This window comes from Halichoerus grypus, chromosome 4 (genome assembly GCF_964656455.1).
Source record: "Halichoerus grypus chromosome 4, mHalGry1.hap1.1, whole genome shotgun sequence".
Taxonomy (NCBI): Eukaryota; Metazoa; Chordata; class Mammalia; order Carnivora; family Phocidae; genus Halichoerus; species Halichoerus grypus.
In genome coordinates, this window is record NC_135715.1 from 93,337,736 (window position 1) to 93,353,478 (window position 15,743).

At 54.3% G+C, this 15,743-nt stretch overlaps 1 protein-coding gene across 1 annotated transcript; it reads left to right on the forward strand.

Annotated features, from left to right (window-relative positions):
* Window positions 1-8,086: 8,086 nt before the first annotated feature.
* On the forward strand, window positions 8,087-13,688 carry TMEM185B (transmembrane protein 185B). Its single transcript, XM_036079627.2, has one exon. The coding sequence runs from the start codon at window positions 8,546-8,548 to the stop codon at window positions 9,596-9,598; it is 1,053 nt and encodes a 350-aa protein (XP_035935520.1). The 5' UTR covers window positions 8,087-8,545; the 3' UTR covers window positions 9,599-13,688.
* The last annotated feature ends 2,055 nt before the right edge of the window (window positions 13,689-15,743 follow it).

Consider the following 15,743-nt stretch of genomic DNA (forward strand, 5'->3'; position numbering starts at 1 on the left):
GATTGTGCTCAGACATTGATCATCTCCTAAATGTGCCAGGCCCTATGTCTCTACTTTCTCCCCTCTGTCCTGTGAAGTAGGTGTTATTATCCCCACTTTACAGATGAGAAAACCTAGCCTCAGAGAGGCTGAGTCATTGGGTTGGAGACACACAGCTGGCTAAATGACAGAGCTGGGGTTTAAATCCAGGCGGTCCTTCTTTGGCTCACGCCGAAACACAGCGTGGGCCCCCCCTCAGCGGTGGTCTCGTTCAGAGTTCTGTTACAGCCAATAGTAGAGCCTTCTCCCCTGATCACCCAGCTGTCCTCCAACCTTCACCCCACAGCTTACATGCGATGTTTCTTTCTTCTAGTTTCTAGTTGACTTTCCATTGCTTTCAGCCCCGTGACCTCAGGTTCACTCTCTGGCTCTTTCAGGGTGGCTCAGTGTTTCGTGTTAGCGCCCTTCGCAGAGAAGAATAATCAGTCCTTGGCAACAGGGGCCACAGAGCCTAGCCCACGCCAGAGCCTAGCAGATGGCCCGCCCACAGCCGCCGAGTGACGAGCGGGTGGCTTGAAGCACGAGGGTGGGCCCAGGCTGTCACAATCTCCCCATGAAGGCGTCTGCCCAGCGCACAACTCCATGACTGCCCCCGAGGCAGCAATGGTCTGGGGATTTGAGAAACAGAAAGAAGCTGGTAGGGCGGCAGGAGCCCAGCAAGCGGTGAGATGAGATCAGAGAGATAAGCCAAGGCCGGTCAACCAGAGCCTTGAAGGGCATGGTAAGGCCTGTGGATTTTTCCCAAGAAACGAGAAGCCACTGATGGTTTCGGGAAGGGAGTGCACAATCTTGTGCTGTCTGTCCCCTGCACGGTGGGACTGACAGCCCCTTCGAGGCGAGAGCCCCAAACTGTGAGCAGGGTAACCCCAGGGCCTGGCTCTGAATGACCTGCAGAGGCGAGTGTTTGTCGATGATTGTTGGGCTACTTAGCACCCATCACTGAAAGGGTAAAAGACAATCCATAGTGAATTTGGGATTACAGTGTTACAAGTGTCCATTCCTGCCCCCAGTAAACACATCATTCATCCAGGACACATTGCCTATGAATTTACAACAAATCCAGGTGAGAGCAGGACTGAGGATCACCTTTGTAAAACAAAGAGATCTTTTGCTGAGTAAATTAATCATGCAAACAACGCTGGAGAAGAAAGCTTACATCACATAGGCAAACTGCTTAAAATAGTTAAGTGGCACCGATGTAAATGCAAACAATTGGCAACTGAAATACCTACCTTCCGTAATTCAGAAGTTTCTCACCCATGCCCCCCCAACACAAAATCAGTTTGAATTAGTAATACATAACTCTATTTGAATGCCTCACATTAAATTATCCCAGGGCTCAGCTTATCGATTCATAACATTTGGAGGTTACCGTGATCAAATCCAAAGAGACCCCTGACCCCGCATGGCCACACTCGCACGTCCAAACCAGTCCTGGTTTTTAGTTGGCTTTTAATTTTATGCGGCCCTACACCCAAGTAAGCTTCTAATTCCAGCCTCTTTACCTCGTTTCACATTAATTCTTCACCCTCACAGAGGTTTCCGGACCAAAAGCACTGAACCAGCCACTGTCAGCAGAAGTGGACTCGCACCCTCAACTCGTGAAGAAGGCACCAACCCCGTGTCTGCAAAGGCAACACAGAAAAAAGAAAAAAAATCCGCCTCGAAAAACGCCAGGCTTCATGTATCAGCATATTCACTCCTTCAGCCCGGCAATTTGATTTCTGGGAATTACCCTGAAGAAATCCTCTGGATGAGAAAGCAGCTGTGTGTAGTGGGAAAGACCATGAGGCTCCTTATCTCAGAGAAGAACAGAAATAACCCCAGGATGCAGTGAAGGAATGGGCGAGGGGAATACTGGACAACACTGATGTAATATTGCAGAGCTGTTCAAAAGAGGCTCACAGGGGCGCCTGGGTGGCTCAGTCGGTTAAGCGTCTGCCTTTGGCTCAGGTCATGATCCCGGGGTCCTGGATCGAGTCCCGCATGGGGCTCCTGCTTGGCGGGAAGCCTGCTTCTCCCTCTGCCTCTGCCTGCCCCTCCCCCTGCTTGGGCGTTCTCTCTCTCTCTCTAATAACTAAATAAAATCTTAAAAAAAAAAAAGATGCTCACAATGCATTAATGGTCATCTGAGGAACGTTTCTAGTGATGGCATATCATCACATTTAAGACACCATTGATTATAAGACATGCCACGATTTCATGTATCAGGAAGGAAGAAAAAATACCCAGGATGGGTTATCTAACAAGGGGCATCTAAGTAGCTAGGACCCCAAGGGACTATTCCCTAAATGCATGGGGGATGAAAAACAGCCCTTTCCGGGCAGAAAGTATGTCTCATCCTTGCCCTGGGTGCAGGGAGGAAACAAAATCGCCCTTGAGAATGTGAAGAAGCCCGTACCCATACAGGTTGGAGTCTGAATTTGCACTACAGACACGGTCTCCAAACACCCCCAGCGAAAGCTGAAAATTTAAATTTAATGTAAAGTCTGCTCAAGTTGGCCGTGCCCCCAGGAGACTGTCAGAAGCAATACGAACCCACTTTGGAAGAGGTGAACTGCAAGAGGCTGACGGCGCCTGGAAAACCATCCGTTGTGTGGTGCAAGATCCAGAGATGTTAGAATGTGAAGATAGGCCAGTCTTAGAATTGATGTTAAACAAAAAGCAGAATAAAATGGCCTGTGGGCAATGATATGTCTTTGCAGAGATGACCAACTGGAAGGAAATACACTAAAATGTTAACTGTGGTTTTCTGTAGTTGTAACACTAGAACTTTTTTTTCTTTAAATGACTACATTTCCCCGATTTTCCTAAAGAAACTGTGTGTTTAGTGACCATAGAGGAAACAGAAGAGAAATAAATCGGGGTGATAGAAGTAGGGAGGGGGTGACTTTAGGTGAGGTGGTCAGGGAGGGCACCTCGGAGGTGACACCTGAACTGAGAAGGGGTCAGCATGGGAGAAGCTGTAGGAACTGCTCACGCTGCCTCCCATGTCAGGATGGGGCTTGGATCATGGGGCAGATGCCTGAAACATACGCGTTAAATGAATATAGGAATTAAGGAATAGTTGCTAAGTCTCAAGGGGTCCCAACCAGAGTCTGCAGTCTCTTCAGTGGGGCCACTCATCAGACTGAGCTGATGAACAGGGCCAGGATACCAGCTGGACCAACGGCAGGGCTCAGCAGAGAACTGTAGTCAGAGTGCTGGGCCTCAGTTTCCCCACCTGCGAAATGAGGTGAGTGCCTTTGCCGCCACAGCCCCTCAAAGTCAGCTTCGGATGACACAGTGCTTTGAAATACTGAGCCCAGTGCAGGCACGAGGGGCTGGCATGCTCCAGGAGGTCCTCGTGAGAGCCCAGCGACACCTCCCTGCAAAGCCAACATCCAGTGGCTTTAGACAAGCTGCTTTGTCGCACAGAGCTGACCTTGCTCCACGCTCAGCCAGGGGAAAAGATGCTGCATCAGCTCCAACCTTCCTGGCCGCCTGTGCTTTCCCGATACATTTACTCTGTGCGGGCCCGTGCTGGACGCTGCAGATCCAGAGATGAGAGATGGGTGCCTGCCCTTGGGAGAGGCACAGTGCACCTGGGACAGCCGGATGAGCGGGGGATCACGATGCCCCGGTGTGGGAGCGACCGCGCAGCAGGGGAAACAGGCCAAAGGAGGCTCGCTGCATCTGCTGCCCAGGCAGGAACAGTAGCCACCAACGGGGGGCAGGAACTGAGCATATTCTGGGTTTTTGTACATTGTTTCCTTCTGTCTTCACCAAGTGGTGAGGTTATCGCCATTTCACAGATGGGGGCCAGAGGCTCGATTAGTTGTCAAGGTCACAGAGCTTGGAGACGGCCGAGCGAGAACTCCTGCGTTGGCCCGAGGGATTCTGGAGTCCGTGCCCCTAGCCCACTAGCACGCAGAGAGTGTGTGTGCGCGTGTGTGTTGCCAGTAGGGGAGCCAAAAGGGGGGGCAGAAGGCTACTGCAGGCAGAGGTGAGAGCCTGCTGCATTTAAGGACTGAGGGCCAAGGGCTGATGGCAGGCGCTGAGGCAGACACAAAGGGCCAGGTGATCCGTGACTTTCCCGTGCAGCAAACTCACAAAGGGGCCTGAAAGTGAAATGCCCCTGGGCTTTCTGTAAAGGTCATCCCCCTGCCCTAAGCTGCCACTCAGAGGACATTCAGCAAAGGGCCAGGGGACCATGGCTGAATCCTGAATCCTACCCGGGTTCTAGCTGCTCAGAGGGACTGGCCCAGTGGGACAGGGAGCATACCCAGGTGTCGCCAAGGGCAACCCGGGAACCCAGCGTTGTCCCCCTGGTCTGTGTGTGGAGGGCACTCGGGCAAAGGCTCCCTGTGGCTCTCCCAGAGCAGTGGCCCCTCACGGAGCTCGGAGAAGGAAGAGCCACACTGGGCCTGAATGGAATTCTAAAGATGCCCCTGGCTGGCTCCGTCAGTAGAGCATGCGACTCTTGATCTCAGGGTCGGGAGTTCAAGCCCCACGTGGGGCGTGGAGCCTACTTTTAAAAAAAATTAAAAAATAAAAAAATGAAAAAATAAAGATGCCCCAGCTTTCCCGTGGGTCCTCTGCTCATGCAAACACTAATCGAAGTGCTGCTGTAAAGGGACTTTGCCAATGGAATCAAGTTTACTACTAGGTTGACCTTAAAATAGAGAGATTATCCCGGCTTATTGGTGGCGCCCAATGTCATCACGTGAGCCCTCAAAAACAGAAAAGGGAGGCAGAAGAGAGATGCAGCCGAACGGTCAGAGACCAGAAAGCCTGAGAACTCCATTCACCATGGGAGGCTTTGAAGGGGGCCACATGCCGGGAAATGCGGGTGGCGGACAATGTCCCCGGCCCACAGCTAGCGAGGACACGGGAGCCTCAGTCCCACAACTCCACAGGAACAAATTCTGCCAACGAGCCTAATGAACTCGGAGGCAAATTCACCAGCAGAGCCTCCAGAAGGGAATGCCGCCCGGCTGACACCCTGATTTGGGTCTTGAGAGACCCCAGCAGGGCCAGCCGAGCCGCCCTATGCCCCGACTTCTGACTTACAGAAACTGGGGGATAAGAAATGGGCATTTTTTTAAGCTGCTAAGTTTGTGGCAACTTGTTATGACAGCATTGGAAATGAATGACTAATTCATGAGCTGAGGACGGACCACCCAGGCCCAGGAGGGGCCGGCACAGGGCCTGGGGTGCGGGCAGGCTCCGGGTGTCGGCTCCACACTGCTCCGAGGAGAGGGAGGAAGGGAACCACCAGATCTGGGCCAGTCACGGTCACCAGTAGGGCCAAATTATTCACTCATTCACTCGACCAGCATTTCTCAAGCCTGTGCTATGGCCTAAGCACTGGCTGGGTTTCTGGAACTCAAATCTCACGAGGGGAAAGATGGCCCAACAGCCTCAAGCCAGTGAAATGAGTCCTGTGACAGGAACAAAGTCCCTGATGCTGTGGGAGGTCAGAGAAGGGTCACCAGTCCCCCAGGGGTCAACAAAGTTTCCCAAGGCCTGAAGCTGCCTTGGGTCTTGGTGGTCAGGAAAGAAGGAAGTTAGGTAGGGGTGGGCCACCCTGAGAAGAGAACAGCACGGCCGCGGGATGCAGAGATCATGCATGGCCCATTCGGCAGACAGGGGATGTGGTAGACCACAGGAAAGGGACTTGGCCAGCAGGTGGGCCAGGGCAAGCTCAGGAGGGCCCTGAGGTCAAAAAGGGAAGATGGACTGAGGATGCTAAGCTGGGGGGGGGGGAGACTTTGGGGGGAGGGGACACATCTCAGGACTCTATTCACCCTGCCTCGGGATAGGCTGGCTGAGCTGGTGGACTAGAGCACCCATGTGCCCTCTGTAAATGAATGAATGCACACTTAGTGTACCGGCCTCACGGGTGGCTATGTCATCAGTACCTGGCACATAACAATCCATGTTAGTTTTCAAGGTTAACATAAAGGGCAAGGCCCTGAGAGACTGAGCGCATCAGAGAAAACAGCAGGGGTGTCCAATGCGCAGCACTGGGAGTCCAGGCCTGAGCGCCCAGGAAAGCCAGCTGAGGGGACGGCACGCAGCAGGTCCCCACCTGCGGCTTTGGCACAGAGCTGGAAGCAGGCTCTGACGTCCTCCAGGAATGGGGCAGCAGCAGCACACGGTGCGGTGACCGGCCACCTCAAAACTGCCTTCCTGGATGAGAACCAGGCGCTTGTCCTAAAGGAGGAGCTCTAGAGATGGGAAAACACCCTCCAAACTCCTGTCTTCACCACAGAGCTGGCACCAGAGGCCCTGAGGTCATCTAGCTACAGGGAGGAGCTGGGGAGGATTTCTGACTGCTCTAACAAAGTATAGGGGACGTGGGTCTAGCAAGCCCTCCCCTCTTCAGGCTTTACACTCCCCAGTGTGGTAATATTAATAGCTCACATTTCTTTAAATGCAAAGTGCTTTCCATGTATTGATTCATCTGATCCTCAAAACAACCCTCCATGTTTTTCTTAGCCCATTTCAGAGTTGGATGGGAACAAAGGTTTTGAATTTTAAATTGTTTTAACCAGCAAATCCCTTCTTGAAAGGAAATGGTAAAAGAAAAACCAAGGTAAGAAACAGTAGAGCAACTCTGGATGGGACAAAGGCTAGAGGCCCACTTAGCTAACATCCCCCCCACAATGACTCTGAGGGGTTCTTTAGAAACCAGGGGCCCTGAAGACACATCTAGGAGGACTGGGAGGGCTCACTTGGTTGGGAGTCCCTCCCCCAGGACCACCCGATTGCCCCTAGCTGAGGTGGGAGCTGGTGAAGTTATAGGGAGATCTCTGAGGGCTAGGATTATCCACATCGCACCATGCTTCAGGAGTATCCCGTTAATGCTGACCTGGAAAAGCCAGCTCCTGCATCTGGACTGTGGCCCCTACCTCTCTCGGGAAGCCCTTCCTTGTTACCCTACAGAGACCCTGACTGACACTAGGCATGTTCTTCTGATGACCTTCCCCTCAGAACCCAGTACTTGAGTGTCGACACTTGAGCGTCGACATTCCATTCCCATTGCAGGGGATGGACTGCGTGGGACGGGTGGGGGTCTGAAAGACAGGAAGGATAAGCAGCCGGGGCTCAGCTGGGCAGGGGGATGAGTGGAGAAGAGAGGGAGGAGTACTCCAGGGTCTGTCAAGTGGGCAAGAGAGAGGGGAGTGCTCCAAATCACAGACCTGCTGCAACAGGGCTGGCCCTTGGAAACTACTAACAGCCCAGGAAATTGAGGCCGAGATAGACCGGGGTGAATCTGCTGAGGTCTCTCAGCTGGTGGGTGGCAGAGCCTAGACTAGAACCCAAATTTCTTGACCTCTCTGGTCCAGTGCCCGTTTCCCAACACCGCTCTGTGAGACTCAGATTTAGGCAGGGCCAAATAAGTAAAACTGAGGATTCGGGACTTAAAAGTCGAGAGCCCTGAATCTGAGTTTCATTCTCTGCTCCGAACCTGCCAGGTGACCTGGGGCAGTAAGCACCTGCTCCCAGGGACTTTGCCTGGGGGCCCCACAGGGACCTAACACCCTCCCCAGCACCTGCCCTCCACCTCTGGGGTGAAAGGGGCGGTATGAGGGCGGTGGGCACCGCCGCCGCCTAGGCACTGTGCCTCAACCATTCCACAGGCAGCCTGAGAACCCGCATTACAGAGTCCAGCCCTGGAGGTCATCTGTTCCAGGCAGAGGCCCCCACCCCACCCCGCGCGGGCCCCCCGTCGTCGGCACAGGGTAAACCCACCGCCTCACTGCACACACACCAAGCGCACTCACGTCTCCACACAGGCACGCCCCGCCCTGCGCATTCGTGGCTACCCGCACCCACCCCGTCGCTCCCAAACTCCCACACCCGCCCGGCCACGCGCCTTCGCTCGTGCCCACGCCGTTGCCCCTGCGCGCGGCCAGTGCCCGACCTCACGACGGTGCCCCAGCCCCGGCGCCAGTTGCCGGCGAGGGGAGGCCCCCCGACGGGCCCCGCCCCGGCCCCGCCCCTGGCCCCGCCCCGGGCCCGGCCCCTGGGCCGGCCGGGAGGATGTGAGCTCACTCCCGCCTTCCCGCTGCCGGCGCCGGCAGGAAGCGTCCGCCCGAAGTCAGCCAACCGGCCGCCGGGGTGTCAGCGGCGCGCCGGGCCCCGTCCCTCCCGGCGCCACACGCAGGAGCCGCTTTCCGGATGGGTACGGAATGAAGGCGGGCGGCGGGGCCGAGGCAGCGCCACGCTCCTAGACGCCGCGCCGCCCGGGGCCCTCGGGTAGCGGGCAGAGCTCGGGCGCGCACGCGCACTCCCACCCCCCCGCCGCGCTTCCGGCCGGGCCACGTGACCGCGCGCGCACGTGTTCCGGCCACTCGGCGCCGCGGGTCGGAACCTCCTCCGGGTCCGCCCCGGCCGCTGCCCACCTAGACCTGCGGCAGGCCGGCCGGGGAGGCGGCGGGCCCGGGAAGCGGCGGAGACGCGGCGCCCGCCGAGTCGGGCGGAGCAGCGGGCCCGGTGGGCTGGCGGCGGCTTCGCCATGAACCCCAGGGGCCTGTTCCAGGACTTCAACCCGAGTAAGTTCCTCATCTACGCCAGCCTGCTGCTCTTCTCGGTGCTGCTGCCCCTCCGCCTGGACGGCATCATCCAGTGGAGCTACTGGGCCGTCTTCGCCCCCATATGGCTGTGGAAGCTGCTGGTCATCGCCGGCGCCTCGGTGGGCGCGGCCGTTTGGGCCCGCAACCCTCGATACCGCACCGAGGGGGAGGCCTGCGTGGAGTTCAAAGCCATGTTGATCGCCGTGGCCATCCACCTGCTGCTGCTCATGTTCGAAGTCCTGGTCTGCGACAGGGTGGAGAGGGGGACCCACTTCTGGCTGCTCGTCTTCATGCCACTTTTCTTCGTATCCCCAGTGTCCGTGGCCGCCTGCGTCTGGGGCTTCCGACACGATAGGTCGCTAGAGCTGGAGATCCTGTGCTCTGTCAACATCCTGCAGTTCATCTTCATCGCCCTGAGGCTGGACAGGATTATCCACTGGCCGTGGCTGGTGGTGTTCGTGCCTCTGTGGATTCTCATGTCGTTCCTCTGCCTAGTCGTCCTCTATTACATCGTCTGGTCCCTCCTGTTCCTGCGCTCCTTGGATGTGGTTGCGGAACAGCGGAGGACGCATGTGACCATGGCCATCAGCTGGATAACGATTGTCGTGCCCCTGCTCACTTTTGAGGTTCTGCTGGTTCACAGATTAGATGGCCACAATACATTCTCTTACATCTCCATATTTGTCCCCCTTTGGCTTTCACTAATAACTCTAATGGCCACGACATTTAGGCGAAAAGGAGGCAACCATTGGTGGTTTGGTATTCGCAGAGATTTCTGTCAGTTTCTGCTTGAAATTTTCCCATTTTTAAGAGAATATGGGAACATTTCCTATGATCTACATCATGAAGACAGTGAAGATGCTGAAGAAACCTCAGTTCCAGATGCTCCTAAAATTGCTCCGATGTTTGGAAAGAAGGCCAGGGTAGTTATAACCCAGAGTCCTGGGAAATATGTTCCCCCGCCTCCCAAGTTAAATATTGATATGCCGGATTAAACTCTTCTGGGGAGCACCCATCTGTGGATCGGGCACCATATACACATGCAAAATCCACCTTACTTTTGCCTCTGTGTTCATCCATCCCAAACTTGGAACTGAAAATAGGCCCCAAACACCATCATCTCATGCCTTGTTTGAGATTGATGCCTGTCAGTCACTCCTCAGTATGCACCATAGATGTAGGTTATTTTAATACATGGCTCTGTGTATGTGTGCGCATGCGTGTGTGCGTGTGGGGTGTGTGTGGTGTATATGTGTGAGAGAACTTGCATTCCAGGCTAATGCTTTAAAAGCTAGCTTGGGAGCAGTCAGTTGAATAGTAGGTCCTCAAACGAAATAAATACACAACTGGGTTTTGTTTTGTTTTTAATGGTACCGTGACTATCGAAAGTATTGTTTCAAAGTATTTTTATACACTGCTAGTCTATAGTTGTATTTCAGATTGTACCTGTTGTGACATGATAGCAAATGTAAAGAATTCTCTTTCCCTCCACTTGTTTATAAGCCTTAGAGTTGTTATTTTTAGTGTTCCTCCTGTTAAAATAGTTTTTCTTTGGGCTTTCCTGATACTGGTCTTTAATATCATAAAAGGTGACTTTTTCTAATGAAATGAATCCATGCATATATGATATTTATATGAATATTTTAGCAACGTATTTTGTTGAATTCTAGTTCTGTGCATTACAATGTATTACGTGACAGTATTTTTTTAAGTTTCTGTATGAAGATATATGTCTGTTGCAGCTGTCCTTAAAGATTGCTTAAAACATTAATATGTACCCAGTATAGGATCTTCTCAAAGTACCAGCATGAATATAGGGATCGAAAATCCCATGGCTTTTAATATTCAGGTGTTAGACAACTCAGTCTACACAGTTTTAAGGTCTCTGTTAGTAGAGGGAGGAGCCACCATCCTTTGGGAACAGGTGACATGCTCCGGTGTGATACCAGGCCATAAAGCGATACTGTTAATTTAGCACCTTCTAATTTTCCAACACAGGTAGTAACCTGTCTTCAGGAACAACCAAAATAAGCAACAAGTGATTTGTTCATTGCTGAGAGTCTTAGAATTTACTTGGCTATAATAAAAAAAAATGTTACTTGTTATCAGAATGCTGGAAAGAGTAGCCTTAACCAAAACACGGCCAACAGGATCAGGTATTATTTTAAGGTCCAAACTTTTTGATCTGTCAGCAACAGGGCAAGAAGACGTTATTTGTAAAGTAAGTCCTGGGTACTTATTTAGGTACTAGTGGTACACCAGGGAATCAGAAAAGCAAAAACCAAATTCTGGGAGAATAATGTTCTTCTGACTGAACAAATAAATACTTTCAAAAGGAGATTGAAATAGAAAAGTGTAGTGATATTATTACTGGAGAAAAGGAAAGGGAATCCATTTTATCATTAGCAACTTAGTAAAAATGATCCAAATTGCTAGTCGAGTATTGCAAGTCAATAGCTTGATTTACCCAGCGAGGGGCCATGCCAGCAACAAAAGCTAGTCCTGGGAGCCTGGCTCCTTGAAAGCCTGAGGACGCCACAGCTCAATTCAGTCCCCTGGACTGTGCCAAGCTCTCTCGCTGTCTCTCTCTCTCTCTCTCTCTCTCTCTCTCACACACACACACACACACACACACACGCACGCACTCTCCGTTTACACCAGCTCTCGGAATGTGGGAAGCAGCCCTGGGCAGCAGTAACATTTCGTCAACAAGGATTCATTCGTTTCTCAAATATTTATCGAGGACCTACTCTGAGCCAGCCGTGATTCAAATGCCATCCCTCCCCACACTCACGAAGTACACAATCGAAAGTGGCCACGAGAAGATAGGGCTCATCACAGCAGCCTGCCTGTGGGAGGGAAAAGCCAAGAGCGGGATATGCAAAATGCCACCCAGAACTTCAGGCCCCTCTTTGTTTTCAGGAGCCTAGAGCCCCTGATCACATCTCCACTCCCAGACAATATCCCAAAGACACTGACTTGCACTTGAGTAAGATTTGGGAGTGGAGGCACAGGTTGCTGGAGGAATCCAGGGTAGGGCTTGGGGGATCCCAGCCCCTCCTGCCTACAGTTTCAGGCTAGGGGCTTCTCGACATGGGGTGCAGTCCCTCCCCACCGCGATGGGTCCTTCCAGCGCTCACCCAGCCCCCCGGCGTTAAGAGAGCCAGGGTCTGAAAGCGATCAGCTTTCTCCCCCAGGTGGGCCATCCCCTGTCGTGCTGGCGTCAAAAGCATTAGATAACAGCGGGAGTGACAAGGTGTGGAGTGCCAGTCTGTAAAACACAATCTCTCTGCTGTGCCTGTGGACTAACCAGTTGCCTTTTGTAACGCGGACTCTCCCCAGTATGTCGCACGTGTCAAATTCTGTAACTGCAGTTTCTCCTGTCGGATGATGGATTCGCCTTTGCTCAGAAATGTCCGCGGCTTCCGAGTACAGACCCCGCGCCCCGGGCCACGAGTCCGCTGCGGGGGTGACGGTGCAGGCTGTGGGTCTGATGCGGGTGTCGGCTCCACCGCGCGCCCGGGTTCTGTCCTGGGTCCCCGGCGAAGGAGTAGTGGTTCCTGGGGCACGTTCTTCTTTCCCCGGCAGACGCACACGAGGCCAGGCCAAGCCCCCGCCAGCACCACACGGCCCCCGGCCCCCCGTGGTGAATGTGGGGGGGTACAGGTTCCGTGGCCGAAGCACAGAGCCAAGCCAGGCCCTCGGCGGGGTGGGCCCGCACACGCCCAGGGAACCACGACAGGCTGCACCCATGTCGCAACATAGTTCTAAAGACTGGAAAGGAATCACGACATCTGTAGTAGATCGTGAATGATTGTCCTCCGCTGTTTTACAAACAAACTGTGATTTTCCAAAAGTTCATTGTTTCTAATAAAAATGAGGAAATCTGTTTGGAGAGGGGGCGACAAGGCATTTGAGGGGACACGAGGAAGACCCTGCGCCTAGACCCCTCCGCAGACTAGGGCGAGGCCCTGGAGGCCCCACCCGGGGCGGTTCTGCAACCTCGCTGTCCTCGGAGGACGCCCCGGGGCGGTGGTTTCTGCAGGATGCTTGGGAATGGAGGTTTCTGCAGGATGCTTCCCGGCTCGGAAGAAGCAGAGTCTAGAGGGGCCTTGGCCGCACCGAGATAGAAGAGGCGGGCCCTCCTGTCTGCCTGCCCCTGGGTTCTGGGTGGCAGAAGGCGACAGGATGGACTCCACACACGGAACTGTCAGGAGCAAAGGGTAGTTCCGTGCTGACTGGAGGCCTGGGATCCAGTGGGTGCACGGGGGTCAAGGGAAGCTGTGCTGCCCCAAACCCAGGCCGGGGTGCATCACGGGGCCCACTTGGCCACCTGACACTGCCACCAAACATAGCACATGCCACCAGCACCCCCCCCCACCCTCGGCCACAAGTAATCCTCAGCTGTCTCTGCCAGGAGGGAGATGATTGCTTTCCTCTCCAGAGACTCTCTGGCCTTTAGCTTTAGTAGGAGGGAGGCCTCTGCCAGAACCCACTCAGTAGAGGGTTTGCCTAAAAAGGAAGGGCGCTCAGATGCTGGGTCACGAAGGATGAGGACCAAAGTGCTCCAAGCCCTCGGCGGTCTGACATACAGCTTCCCCCATGCCTACACGTCAGAGCTACCAGCCCCATCTAGCCTGCTCCGCCTGTGCCCCCAGCAAGGCAGGGGCTCCTTCCCCAGGGAGAAGAGAGGTGATCCCCAACCCCGATCCCGATCCCCGGCTGCTTCACCCATCACTTCATCCAACCCGCAATCCAGCATCCTTGGAGGTGTCTCGCCCTCCTCTGGTTTGTCATGTTCCCATCTATTCTAGAAGGTGTGGATTGAACTTAACGACCACGACAGGGCCCCCCCTTTGCCAACCGCACCTCTGGGAGAAGCCCATTCTCCTCCTGTCTCCCACCAAGCGGCCACAGACGGGGTGCAGGACAGACACGGGAGGGCAGTTGCCTTCCTTCTGCGCAGCCAGACCAGAAAGGTTTGCAAAATGCAAAATCAGTATCACTCCTCTGCGCAGCCACTTTTTTTTTTTTTTGTCTTGGAAAATACGGTTATTTTTCATTAAAGGAAGTTAACATAATGGATTTATTGTTTTTACATGAGTTACTATTTTTAAAAGCTACTGGCTTTAATTTCTTCCATGCTAAATGTTGATATAACTCACTTAAACCAAAGCTCCTTGGGGTCCTCAACCATTTTTAAGAGTGTGAAAGGGGGTCTATGACCACAGACTTTGAGAACAGCCACCCTATGTTACGGTGGGGGAAAGAGAGGAAACTGGGTGTAATACATTAAAATCGGTATGACATAGCACGGTTGCAAAATAACAGACACTGTCTTTTAAAAAAAAAAAATTTTAGAGAGAGCAGGGGGAGGTGCAGAGGGAGAGGGAGAGAGAGAATCTCAAGCAGACTCCACGCTGAGCTCAGAGCCAGATGCGGGGCTCGATCTCACATCCCTGAGATCACGACCTGAGCCGAAATTGAGAGTCACACTTAACAAACTGAGCCACCACCCAGGAGGCCCCAGATGCTGTCCTTTCTGCAACAGATCACAGGATGGCTTCTCCCCTCTGCGACTCTCCACACTCCCTTTGTCCTCTGCAGGCCCCTGGTTTAGTTGGGTTACTTAGCGCAGTGCGGTAATTCACGTTTGCCCCTGCAGCGCCAGAGACCTTTGCTGGTCCTGCTGGTGGCTTTCATTTCACGAGAACTAAGAGGAGCCTAGGGGACCGCCCAGATTCTGGCCACAAGCCTCTCTCCATTTTGTGGCAGCGACGCCATTTGCCCTCGATAGTCCTTCCAAAGGGCAGTCGTGTTGGCTAGGGTGCTTGAATCTGACCTCCAGGAGGAAATGGGGATGGACAGCCACCCGCCAGGGTTCACAGGCCACCTTCTGTCCGCATTTGCAGGATGTCCTGTTTGTTCAACAGCTAGCGGAAGGGCAGGGCAGGGGAAGTGGGTTTTGAAGCCTTTCTCCACCGCAGCTCAGCTCTCTGCTCCCCACAGCCCCTGTCTCCTCCCTCCCCTGTGTCTGTGTGTCCCGCCTCTCCCCCTGCACCAGGCCTCAGCCACAGCCCCCCTGGGGCCTGGAGCTCTCTCCTGGGACATGAGCAACACTCCTGTGCAGAATCTTGGGCCCCGCGTCCATCCCAGCTCTTGCCCCGCCCAAACCCCTACCCCTGCCCTCCTGGACAGGTGCCTCCCCCATCCCTCCCATGAGTGACAGCAGCCCTCCTTCCTCTTCTCCACGCCATGGCCCGCCTCCCCTTGGCCCGAGCCACTCCTGGAGCTGGAACGTGACCAGCCACATGCGGCAGAAGTTCCACTCCTTACAGCCGCCCTGTCATTTTGACCTTGCCCTTCCAGGCTTTAACCAGGGGCACTGAGTAGGGTGGGAAGTTCAAAGACTTGCCCACCAGCCTGAGACCTTTCCAGGAAGCCAGCCCCCACCTTCCTCCCCCACGCGCACTGGGTAACCAGCAGACAATGAGAACAAAGTCTGGGCCCCCTACTCTTGGTTGCCCCAGGCCAGTGCCGATGTCCATCCAGGGCTGCCCCTGACCTGCCCCTCAGGTTGCCCTGTCCCCCCCCTTCCCACTGGGCAGCATGTTCAATGACATGTTGGTGGGGAGGGGGGCTTGCTGTCCTGATCATTTGAACATTGCTTAAGGCTCCTTTCTCTACTCAAGGCCTGGCTTGTCCTTCTCTCAGTCCACCTCCACTTAGCCTTCCACTCTGTCCTTGGTCCCTGACAGATTCTTGTCCCTTTGCATAAGATACCTGAGCCTGGCCTCCTGGCTCACCTTGAGGACCAAGCCAGGCTCTGCCCCAGTCCGGGGGTGCTCACTGTGACTCACAGGGACTCTAACAACATTAGGCACACACCCAAGAGCTGGGGGATCAGGGCTGTGGCCACCTTGGCCCAGGCCCAGTCCTCAGGAGTCCAGACAGGGCCAGAATGTCCTGTCTGGGAGTGTCTCTGATGGTCACAGTCCTCCCAAGAGGCTTCAGGCAGAAGTCATGAGTGGGGAGAAGGAGCCTGGCCTGAGATGTCCCTGAGGCCCTGTCTATCCATACACCCCCGTGGAGGACCCTTAGCAGGGGGGAAAGGGCCATTTCAGAGCAGGCCATGGGGGC